This window comes from Larimichthys crocea, unplaced genomic scaffold, assembly GCF_000972845.2.
Source record: "Larimichthys crocea isolate SSNF unplaced genomic scaffold, L_crocea_2.0 scaffold33, whole genome shotgun sequence".
Taxonomy (NCBI): domain Eukaryota; kingdom Metazoa; phylum Chordata; class Actinopteri; family Sciaenidae; genus Larimichthys; species Larimichthys crocea.
The window spans coordinates 81,772-92,393 of NW_020854355.1; the positions used below are offsets into that span (position 1 = coordinate 81,772).

Consider the following 10,622-nt stretch of genomic DNA (forward strand, 5'->3'; position numbering starts at 1 on the left):
GTCTTACAGTCTGTCTAACCTCCAGTCTTACAGTCTGTCTAACCTCCAGTCTTACAGTCTGTCTAACCTCCAGTCTTACAGTCTGTCTAACCTCCAGTCTTACAGTCTGTTTAACCTTCAGTCTTACAGTCTGTCTAACCTCAGTCTTACAGTCTGTCTAACCTCCAGCCTTACAGTCTGTCTAACCTCCAGTCTGTCTAACCTCAGTCTTACAGTCTGTCTAACCTCCAGTCTTACAGTCTGACTAACCTCCAGTCTTATAGTCTGTCTTACAGTCTGTCTAACCTTCAGTCTTACAGTCTGTCTAACCTTCAGTCTTACAGTCTGTTTAATCTCCAGTCTTACAGTCTGTCTAACCTCCAGTCTTACAGTCTCAGTCTTTGAGTCTGTCTATGTTTTTTGTGTTCTCTGGTCTCTGTCAACATGAACATATCAGTAATCTCTGTATGATTAAACAATAACCAGAAGCTGAGGGCGAGCCCTGGCCTGGACTGGTTACACTGGGACAGAGCTTCCCCTGGTGGTGATGTAGAATGGTTCTAAAAGGTGTAACTCCAAGGAAAGATGTGAAGGAGAGGTCATAAGGAATTAGGAGAATCAGACTGCTCTTACACTAGAATACATCATGATGCAACAGTGGCTGTTATATGTAAGTCCAGAAGATGGACTACAAAACGCTCCTCTGAGATCCTTCCTGGATCCTCCCCTCGCTCTGACCGTGTTGTTTGATGCAGGAAATGTCAAACTGTGACGTCATCATCAGTCAGAGTGTCAGTAATAATGAATATTGTCCAGCTGTCACAGAAGCAGATGAAGTGTTTGTTAGCTGCTATGCTCGCTCACCCTCCTGTCCACTCACACACAAACATATTAGCAAGTTATGGCAAAGATCTCTGAGGAATCAGCAACGGGAACTTCATGAGGATCTGCAGGACGCTGGATGGCACAGTTCCAAACAGTTTGGACTCTGTGTGTGAACGCAGAGAACACAGGCAACAACACAACACACACAATGATCAGAGTGTGACATCACGTCAACACGTATGTTGATGTTCACACGTCTCTGCAGCTGTCACTGTTTAAACACACTGATGGTTAATGACTGAACGCTGCGTCCATTTTTTGTCACTGCTGCAAGGAATTGTGGGACAGCATTACCTCCTTTCCTTTCCTAAAGGATGCTCCGTGTATCCTCTGCTAAAGGAGATGATGAAGGAAGCATTGAAGCTCCTTTCCTTAACAGTTAGAGTTCAAACAGCTCTTATCATGTCGGACACATTAATACTTCAGCTCATTTCACTCAGTTAAGAAGGTTCCTAAGCAAAACTGACTATTTGACCGCAGCCAGGGGCCGTGTTTTAATGTTGTCACACTTTAATGTGTCCCCCTGCAGCCAACAAGTTCTGTTTCCTGTCAGACACTGCCCCCTACTAGTGAAAGAAGACAAGTACATCAGTTAACATAAGTTAGGAACACCAGCTGAAACCCACAAACAGGATCCTGGTGAAGACTCCTGAGGAATCCTGGAGGACAAAATGGAGGACCATCTCCACCTCCAGTTGACTCTGTAAGCAAACTGCAGGAGGTCCAGGAGAGTCGGTGAGGTGAGACCGCACAAGGTGCTCAAAAGACTTTATGTCCACCGAGGTCAGGGTGAGGTCATAATCTGCAGAGGTGTTAAAAGTGTTAACAGGGTCCAGAGACCCGAACAGGGGGGATGGGGAACCACATTTAATGAAAAATCAAGTCCTACTGACTGTGCAGAGATCGTGAGTCCAGTCACCAAAAATCAACCAAACAAGTTAATGGAGAACTCTTCACAGATCCAAACAGAACCAAACTTGACTGATCATTATTTAAACAGTAGACTAGATGTTTGTACTTAAGGTGCTCTTCTAGTCTTCATTAGATTTTCTATTTAAGGTGGTCTCAGTGGAGAACAGTCAAAGTGTTTTCTATTTAAGGTGGTATCAGTAGATGTATTTTCTATTTAAGGTGGACTCAGTGGAGAACAGTCAAAGTGCTTTCTATTTAAGGTGGTATCAGCAGATGTATTTTCTATTTAAGGTGGTCTCAGCGGAGAACAGTCAAAGTGTTTTCTATTTAAGGTGGTATGAGTCTGTTCCGTTGAGGTTTGAGGAATTTGTTGGAGATCTATTTGAGGTTTGTCTCTCTGCAGTAGAAATCCTGTGAGGATTTAGAACATAAATGGACCCCATGGACTCGGACTGATGGGTATTTAAACCGTCTTACAGAAGAATCTCCTCTGTTCTCCATCGTCTTCCTTTCTGCACTCTTCATTTGTCTCTTTATTTTCCTGTTTCAGATCCATCTGTCCATCATGGCCCCCAAGAAACCAGAACAAAAGAAAGAACCAGTGAAGGTTTCTCCAGAACCAGTGAAGGATTCTCCAGAACCAGAACTTGCCAACGAACCAAACTTTGACCCACACATTATAAAGGTCTGTCTGTCTGTCTGCCTGTCTGACTGTCTGACTTTGATCAAGCATTGATAAATGGGTTGTCATTTTTTTCAGATTGATTTCACTGTTGATCAAATTGAAGGTAAAACACACACACACACACACACACACACACACACAGATACATACACAAACACACACACACACACACACACACACAGTGTTGTTTTCTGGATTCTGTCATAGAGTTTAAAGAAGCATTCCAGCTGTTTGACAGAACTCTTCAGAACCAGATGAAGGTCTCGTTCTCTCAGTGTGGCGACGTGATGAGAGCGCTCGGACAAAATCCAACCAACACCGAAGTTCTGCGAGTGCTGGGACGCCCTAAACCAGAAGGTACATGCTGTTAATATAAATCACACAGACTCATTTCATGTTACTATCATTATTATTAGGGCCCGAGCACAGCACGCTGGGGCGAGGCCCTATTGGATTTCGAACGCTGAACAACGTTTAAGAGTAAATAGCATTTTTGATGGCCCATATCCCCCCGAAAACTCACAAAATTTGGTGTGAGGTGTAAAATTTCGCATTTTGGAGGTCTCACACATGGACGAACGCATATGCCTCGACAGCGCTACCTAGGTGTGCGTTTTTGGAGGTGCCCCTCGCCATGGTTTGATTTACGTGTACGAAACTTGGTGGGAGTATGTAACATGCCCAGACGCACAAAAAAGTCTCTTGGTGCCCGGGGCTACAGTGAAGCGTACGGCGTCCAATTTTTGTCAAATTTGGACTTTTCCAGTTTTGGCCTCATTTCCAGGGGTCGCATTTGAACGAACTCCTCCTAGGGATTTTGAAACTTGGCATGTGTGTTCTCAAGGCCTTGACAATGAAAAGTTATCAAAATCACAACTTTTTATCAGAGGGCGTGGCCGTGATGGCGCGTCAAAGTCAACGCTGCCGATTTTTTTGAAAAAAAAAATGAGACTCCATTTACTTTTGGGCTGATTTTCGGGCAAACGTGTGGGGCTATCATATTCTTTGTCAGAGCTGTCTGAAACTTGTTATGGTTGTTAAGACCAATGCTATGCACAATTCGGCTGCATAATTAATGAGGGGGCGGGGCAAAAGAGCTCTATAACGCCCCCTGGATTTTTCTTTCAAACAGCCCCGCCACAGTTTTAGACACAGAATTATGAAACTCAGCCAAATTGTAGAACAGGGCAGGACCTACAAAAAAGTCTCTTGGAGCAATGGGCTACAATGAACAGGAAGCCAGATATTTGATAATGACAATCGCCATTTTCGGTTATTCAGGCTGGTTGAGAAGGGGTCATATTTGAACGAACTCCTCCTAGGGATTTTATCCAATTCACTTCAAACTTGGTAGGAGTGTTCACATAAACTTCCTGAGTAAAAGTTATCAAAATTATGAATTTTGGGGAAACTGTGTGGGCGTGGCGCTCTATGCACATTTCGACGTACGCACATTTCGACGTGCGCACATTTCGACGTGCGCACATTTCGACGTGCGCACATCTGCAAGGGCCCGACCATCGCTGCTTGCAGCTTTAATTATATTTTATGTTTCTTTCTTTTAACAGACATGGATAGTAAACTGGTGGACTTTGAGACCTTCCTGCCAATGCTGCAACATGTGGCTCACTCCAAAGACCAGGTAAGAGAGGTTCTGCAGACTCGGGTCTGAGGTGGCTTAGGTCAGAGGTAACAGTGTTTCTTCCTGTTTGATCACAGGGGACCTACGAGGACTTTGTGGAAGGCCTCCGAGTTTTTGATAAAGAAGGAAATGGGACAGTGATGGGAGCAGAGCTCAGACATGTTCTGGTCACTCTGGGTATGAACACACCATCAAATACTATCTGAACATATCAATGTAATCTAATGTAATGTTAACATTACATGTCATCTTAATATTCATGTTATTTATGTTCATGTTGTTCATGTTCATGTTCATGTTGTTCATGTTGTTCATGTTCATGTTCATGTTGTTCATGTTCATGTTGTTCATGTTCATGTTCATGTTCATGTTGTTCATGTTCATGTTGTTCATGTTTATGTTCATGTTTATGTTCATGTTCATGTTGTTCATGTTCATGTTCATGTTCATATTCATGTTCATGTTCATGTTCATGTTGTTCATGTTCATGTTCATGTTTATGTTCATGTTCATGTTCATGTTCATGTTGTTCATGTTCATGTTGTTCATGTTCATGTTTATGTTTATGTTGTTCATGTTCATGTTATTCATGTTCATGTTGTTCATGTTCATGTTGTTCATGTTCATATTGTTAATGTTTGTGATGTTCTTGTTCATGTTGTATATTATCAGGAGAGAGGATGACAGAGGCAGAAGTGGACAAGCTGTTAGCAGGGCAGGAAGATCCTAATGGCTGTATTAATTATGAAGGTAAAAAATCATTTGATTAATGATTCAAACAAACAAACTGAAGTCTGAAATAATGATTGAAGGAAACTCTGTCTTTTAGCTTTTGTCAAGCACATCCTGTCTGGCTGAAATAAAGTGAGTGTGACTCTCAGTAAAATGAATAGAATCTGGTTTGATTGAAAAGAAAGTGGTTTACCTGAATAGAGTTTGGTTTAATAGAATAGAGTCTGGATTAACTGAATAGAGTCTGAATTAATTGAGTAGTGTCTGGTTTGATTTGTTTCAGGTTGGACTCGTTGACTTCGTGCAGTCTTGTCCTTCATGACCTTCCTTCTCATTTTTCTGTGAACTTGTTCAGATTTTATCATTTAAATAAACCTGATTTATCTTTGAGTGTCTCGTTGTGATTCACGTTGGTTCATTTTTTACATATTTATTAAAAAGTTATTTAAAGATGCAAACTGGAACCAAACATGGTTCTTCAGAGTGATGCCATAAAATTATCATTACTGATACGACCTAGAACACAAATTGACACACAACAAGCAGACACTGATCGACAGAAATATCTTTGACATATTGACTGTCCTTGTGTTCATATATATTGTGTACAAGTTTGAGTTCTTCATAAAACACATCAATAAAAGAAATTATCTTTAATTAACGATTTATTGAGAGTCATGGAGCTGTTTGAACCCTAAGTTTGGCCTCAGGCAGTACTTCCTGTCACACAGTGAATCTCCGCCTCCTACGCTGTGATTGGAAGACTCTCAGCCTCACATGATGAACAGAAGGAAAACAAAAGCATGTGATTGGTGGAGCTGGCTTGAGGCAGCCTTTGAGACCGCTGAAGAGGGATGAGAAGGATTAGACCAGATTAGAGGAGCAGCAGGAGGAGAGACCAGGACTGGGACAGACATCAAGGTCTGGTGGACCATACTGAACCAAACTGGACCATACTGAGCCAAACTGGACCAAACTGGACCAAACTGAACCAACTTGTTGAGCAGAATCTAACTGGACTGATCTGGGAGGTGAAGGTGGAGGGTAAAGTAGACTGAACTGGTCCATGCTGGTCTGTGCTGGTCTGGGGAACAGGAAGTGGTCTGATGGACGGATTCCAGGCGTATGGGGCTGGGAAGGCTGGTGGAGCGTTCGACCCACTGACTTTCTTCAGACAACCTCAGACCGTGATGAGGATTATCTGCTGGGTGAGTCTAATGATGTCACAGTGATGTCACAGTGATGTCACAATGATGTCATAACACTGATGCGTGAGCTAATGCTCATACTAATGTTTAGTCTCCGTGTGATTGGTCAGCTCATTGTTCAATTTATCTGAACCACTTATCTCTGTCTCTGTTCTGTTAGTCAGGTTCTGTTAGTCCAGGTTCTGTTAGTTCAGGTTCTGTTATTCAGGTTCTGTTAGTCCAGGTTCTGTTATTCAGGTTCTGTTAGTCAGGTTCTGTTAGTCAGGTTCTGTTAGTTCAGGTTCTGTTATTCAGGTTCTGTTATTCAGGTTCTGTTAGTCAGGTTCTGTTATTCAGGTTCTGTTAGTTCAGGTTCTGTTAGTCAGGTTCTGTTAGTCAGGTTCTGTTAGTCCAGGTCATGGTTCTGGTTTTAGTTCATACTGTGTGTGTGTCATGAGACGGGTGTTAACATTCCTGAGGCTCTTCAGACTCTTCAGACAAAACATCACTGTTCAACTCTGCTCCTGCTCTGATTGGACGGACTGCGCGGCAGAGAAGCTGCTCTGATTGGACGATGTGCAGAGTGCTTCCTGTTTCCTGTGGAAGTGACTGTACTTCCTGTCAGGTGACGTGGAGTTATGTTAGCATGTAGCTTCTTGTGTTAGCACTGAGCTAGCTGCTTTCTGTGTCGCAGCTCTTCTCCATCGTTATCCTCGGCTGCGTTGCTAATGAAGGTTACGTGAACCGCCCAGAGGAAGTTGATGAGTTCTGCATCTTCAACCGAAACCAGAGCGCCTGTACCTACGCCGTCTCCATGGGAATGCTGTGTTTCCTGTGCAGCACGGCATTCCTGGCGCTCGATGTTTACTTTCCTCAGATCAGCGGCGTGAAGGACAGGAAGAAGGCCGTCATGGCCGACATCGGGGCGTCAGGTGAGAATCCAACTCCTCCGGTTGTGTCTCGTTTACCTGTCAGTGCATTCAGGTGTGTAACCTGTAGTCTCTGCAGCTCTCTGGTCTTTGGTCTGGTTCGTCGGCTTCTGCTTTCTGGCCAATCAGTGGCAAGTTTCTAAAGAGGAAGACAACCCTCTGAACGAAGGCGCAGACGCTGCCAGGGCAGCCATCGTCTTCTCCTTCTTCTCTGTCTTCACCTGGGTACGTACCAGAGCTACATCACCTGACAGCCTCACCAGACCTCCATCACTTGAACACAAGACTCAGCTGAGCAGACAGGAAGTATCAGGACACACACATACTGCGTTGAACCAGCAGAGGGCAAGGGAGTCATGACTGAGGCAGGTGAACAGAGATAATAAGACTGATAAAACATGTGTTCTCTGACGGCAGCTTTACTTTAAATGAACAACATCTGACATATGGGGCAGCTGTGGCTCAGAGGTAGAGCATGGGAAATATTGGAGATGATCTGAAAGATAAAGACAGCTCAGATCACCTGTTCAATATTTCACTATATAGAAAATAAAGCCATGAATTATTTGACATTGATGATGTCATCAATAACCGGAAATACTACGGTTCACCGTAGTGTCTGTATCGAGGACTGGGCAGGTTGTTATAAATTCATCGATTATTTTCCTCAGAAAGTTTCCATAGACTCGACATACAGCACCGTCACTGAGGTCACATGATCATCATCAGTAAACAGACTGAAGCTGCTTAATGAAATCAAACATGTTGAAGGTTCAGTGTTGAGAATCTTTGAACTGTGTGAGCTTCTTATTCAAACTGCACAACCAACTTTAACCTCTAGATGTCACTGCGACACAGGAAGCTACATACATGACGCTCATCTCTTGTCTGTGTGTCATGTTGTGTGTATGTTGTCTGTACGTTGTGTATATGTTGTAGGGAGGTCTCACTCTGCTGTCGTTGGAGCGTCTGAAGAGAGTCTCATTTGAAGAAGAATACAGCAAACTGTTCAACACACCACGCACCTGAAACACACACACACACACAAACACACACACACAAACACACCTGAAACGCACACACACACACACACACACACACACACACACACACACACACACACACACACAGACACACCCACACCTGAAACACACACACACACACACACACCTGAAACACACACACACTAACCTTGCCTCTCTCCAGCCAATCACAGCCCTGAGTTGTTCCTGTGTTTCCTGTTTCCTCAGTAGCTCAGTCTGGACTCTGATTGGCTCTAAGTGCCTGTCATCCAAAGTGCCTTCCTGTTGCCATGGCGACAGAGTGACAACTATCATTACTATTATTATATTATTACCAGAGTGATATCATGAATGTGAGATGATTTCATATGTTGTGATGATGTATTGATCTGTGATGAAGATTAAAGTTGACATAATTAACCCTTTGATGACATCTGTATGACAACAACATCACCACAGTAACAGTCAGGTGACCTTCGTCAGGTAAAGTCATTGACATGTCAATAATAGATAATTTATTGACAGGATGTGACATCACTGCTAATGGTGAATATATAATGAAGTGAAATAAACCTAGAGTACCTTCTGACAGGGCTGATTACATCATCCGGTCCAGTCCAGTCCCAACGTGACATAGTCTGTCTCTCTGAACACCGCCCTACATTTCTCCTAACTCCTTATCACCTCTCCTTCATACCTTTCCTCAGGACGCTTAACATCCAGGTCAAGGACGAGCATTTAGGATCATTGTTTAAGACGAATAAGTATGATGTAAAACAAAAAAAATGGGTTAATGGGAGAAGTGACATTTCCCGTCCGACACTATCTTTTTAACATCAGGCTTGACAGCTGTTATGCCTGCCTTATGCGCCTGCAGTCCTAGTTCATTTTTCACAGCTTCACAGGTGTATGTTGATTAGAACATGGTGAGCACATACATGGCCAATGTCTTCAGTGTGTCATACTTTTAGGGACAAGCCACCCAAAAGGCGCCCAAGCTATCAGCACCAGGGAGAGTGGCCTTCATGTCACCATCAGTTCACTGTGATTGGCCGCCTCGTCCAGCGGCATCACCTTTCCCACGTTAGCAGTTGACAGCCTCATGAATATGAAACCTAAAATCTCATTTTTGCCCCCTAGTGGCTTGCTGCCGTACAGGTAATATGTGTCTGTTAACACTGACTAAAGGCTAAAACATACATACATACAACATACATTTCAAAGGCAAATTGATATATGAAATTATATATATATATATATATTACTTATACAATATTATTGTAGAACGTCTGGCCCTGATGGTGTCTGTCGAGAAAAATTCTGGCCCTTGGACAAATGTAGTTGATGACCCCTTGTTTAGGACGAGTGTTCAGGACAAACGTTTAGGCTATTCAACTTAATTTAACCATGGTCTGACTGATCACATGGCATGGATGTTGTGTGAATGTTGTGTGGATGTTGTGTGAATGTTGTGTGTCTGCAGGCGATCCAGAGTCTTCTCGCCATCCAAAAGTTCAAACTGGGAGCTGATTCAGTGACATTCAGCCAGGACTATGTCGACCCCGACCAACAGGAAGCTCTGGACGAAGCCCCATCCACTGATGAGTGGATGGGCTAACATGTGTTAGCATACATTAACATAGTTTTACAGTAAACAGAATACAGATGGGGCTAATTGTGTTAATAAGCTAGCTGTTGGCTAAAGCTAGCATTATTTATTATTGTCAATAATGAACTGTTACAAAATAAAGTCATAAAATCATGTCAAGTCTTTCCTGTTTCCTGTTAGTAATCTTCACATCAAAAGCCTGAAAACAAAAGTCCAGGAACCTTCTTGTGTTGAGGCGACAGTGCTTGCCTGGGGATGCCAGGAGCCAAACCCGGCAAGAAAACCACCTTGGTAGGCTGCTGTGTTCACTGTTAGACTGGACACTGCTGGTTCAGAGGTTCTGTTGCTGTGTTCACTGTTACACTGGATCTGCCTTCGCTTGTTGTAAAAATAATAAAACATTATATTTTAACATCACAAACCACCAGCGTCCAGTCAAAGTTCATCACATTTAGGCATCAGGTTGGTGAAGCCTGTGAGTGTGAAACAAACATGACTCACATTCCTGAGTTTATTTCAACATGTCGCTTCATGACTTCTGTTTGTCCTGACTGTTTTATTCAGAGCTGATGAGACACACTGCTCCCAGGTCTGTTCATTCACCTCAAGCACAGCTGGATAATCTAACAATGAAGAGCTGAAGAGTGAGTGACCTCTGTGGTATTTAAGATCAACTCCAGCTGAGTCAGCATGTTGACTGTCTGAGTCTGAAGTGAAAGTGAAAGTTAACCGTGACCTGCTGTGACCCTGAACACACCGACTGACTTACTCACACCAACACCAAACATACATCTGATGTTAATGTCTTCTCTTCCTCCGTCAACGTCCTCTTCGCTCTCGTCTCCTCTGCCATTATGTCCATAGAAGCTACTGAGCCCAGTTACATTGCCTGTTCGCCCAGCTCCTGTTCTGGCATGACACAGTCTCCACTCTCTGGTCAGCATTCCAGTAAACCTCCTCTTCTTCTTCCCAGTGTTAGGGTTAGTCCAAAATGCCTGTGGTGTGTAGCAGTTTACTTCACTGTGGCATCAACATGACGA

General features: G+C 43.3%; 2 protein-coding genes across 5 annotated transcripts; both read left to right on the top strand.

Moving 5' to 3' along the window:
- The first annotated feature begins 1,426 nt into the window (after positions 1-1,426).
- Positions 1,427-5,225, top strand: myl4 (myosin, light chain 4, alkali; atrial, embryonic). 3 transcript variants are annotated; one of them, XM_027276286.1, is made up of 10 exons: positions 1,427-1,604; positions 2,180-2,235; positions 2,327-2,461; positions 2,537-2,564; positions 2,669-2,818; positions 4,030-4,103; positions 4,181-4,280; positions 4,776-4,853; positions 4,933-4,967; positions 5,119-5,225. In XM_027276286.1, the coding sequence occupies exons 3-9, from the start codon at positions 2,342-2,344 to the stop codon at positions 4,959-4,961; spliced, it is 579 nt and encodes a 192-aa protein (XP_027132087.1). In that variant the 5' UTR covers positions 1,427-1,604; positions 2,180-2,235; positions 2,327-2,341; the 3' UTR covers positions 4,962-4,967; positions 5,119-5,225. The 3 variants fall into 3 exon arrangements, with proteins under 3 accessions (XP_027132087.1, XP_019131123.1, XP_010745309.1); XM_019275578.2 differs by lacking the exon at positions 2,180-2,235 and having other exon boundaries at positions 1,427-1,619; XM_010747007.3 differs by lacking the exon at positions 2,180-2,235 and having other exon boundaries at positions 1,429-1,604.
- A 298-nt stretch (positions 5,226-5,523) lies between these two features.
- Positions 5,524-9,746, top strand: syngr1a (synaptogyrin 1a). 2 transcript variants are annotated; one of them, XM_010747009.3, is made up of 4 exons: positions 5,524-6,043; positions 6,717-6,954; positions 7,031-7,176; positions 9,457-9,746. In XM_010747009.3, the coding sequence occupies exons 1-4, from the start codon at positions 5,942-5,944 to the stop codon at positions 9,589-9,591; spliced, it is 621 nt and encodes a 206-aa protein (XP_010745311.1). In that variant the 5' UTR covers positions 5,524-5,941; the 3' UTR covers positions 9,592-9,746. The 2 variants fall into 2 exon arrangements, with proteins under 2 accessions (XP_010745311.1, XP_027132032.1); XM_027276231.1 differs by lacking the exon at positions 9,457-9,746 and adding an exon at positions 7,891-8,393 and having other exon boundaries at positions 5,531-6,043.
- Positions 9,747-10,622: the final 876 nt, after the last annotated feature.

Bases quoted from the DNA above. Each gene is read 5' to 3' on its own strand.
- myl4 (XM_019275578.2), top strand. From the start codon at position 2,342: ATGGCCCCCAAGAAACCAGAACAAAAGAAAGAACCAGTGAAGGTTTCT. The intron at 4,104-4,180 runs GTAAGAGAGGTT...GTTTGATCACAG, and splicing joins TGGCTCACTCCAAAGACCAG to GGGACCTACGAGGACTTTGT. The intron at 4,281-4,775 runs GTATGAACACAC...GTATATTATCAG, and splicing joins ACATGTTCTGGTCACTCTGG to GAGAGAGGATGACAGAGGCA.
- syngr1a (XM_010747009.3), top strand. From the start codon at position 5,942: ATGGACGGATTCCAGGCGTATGGGGCTGGGAAGGCTGGTGGAGCGTTC. The intron at 6,955-7,030 runs GTGAGAATCCAA...TAGTCTCTGCAG, and splicing joins GGCCGACATCGGGGCGTCAG to CTCTCTGGTCTTTGGTCTGG. The intron at 7,177-9,456 runs GTACGTACCAGA...GTGTGTCTGCAG, and splicing joins TCTTCTCTGTCTTCACCTGG to GCGATCCAGAGTCTTCTCGC.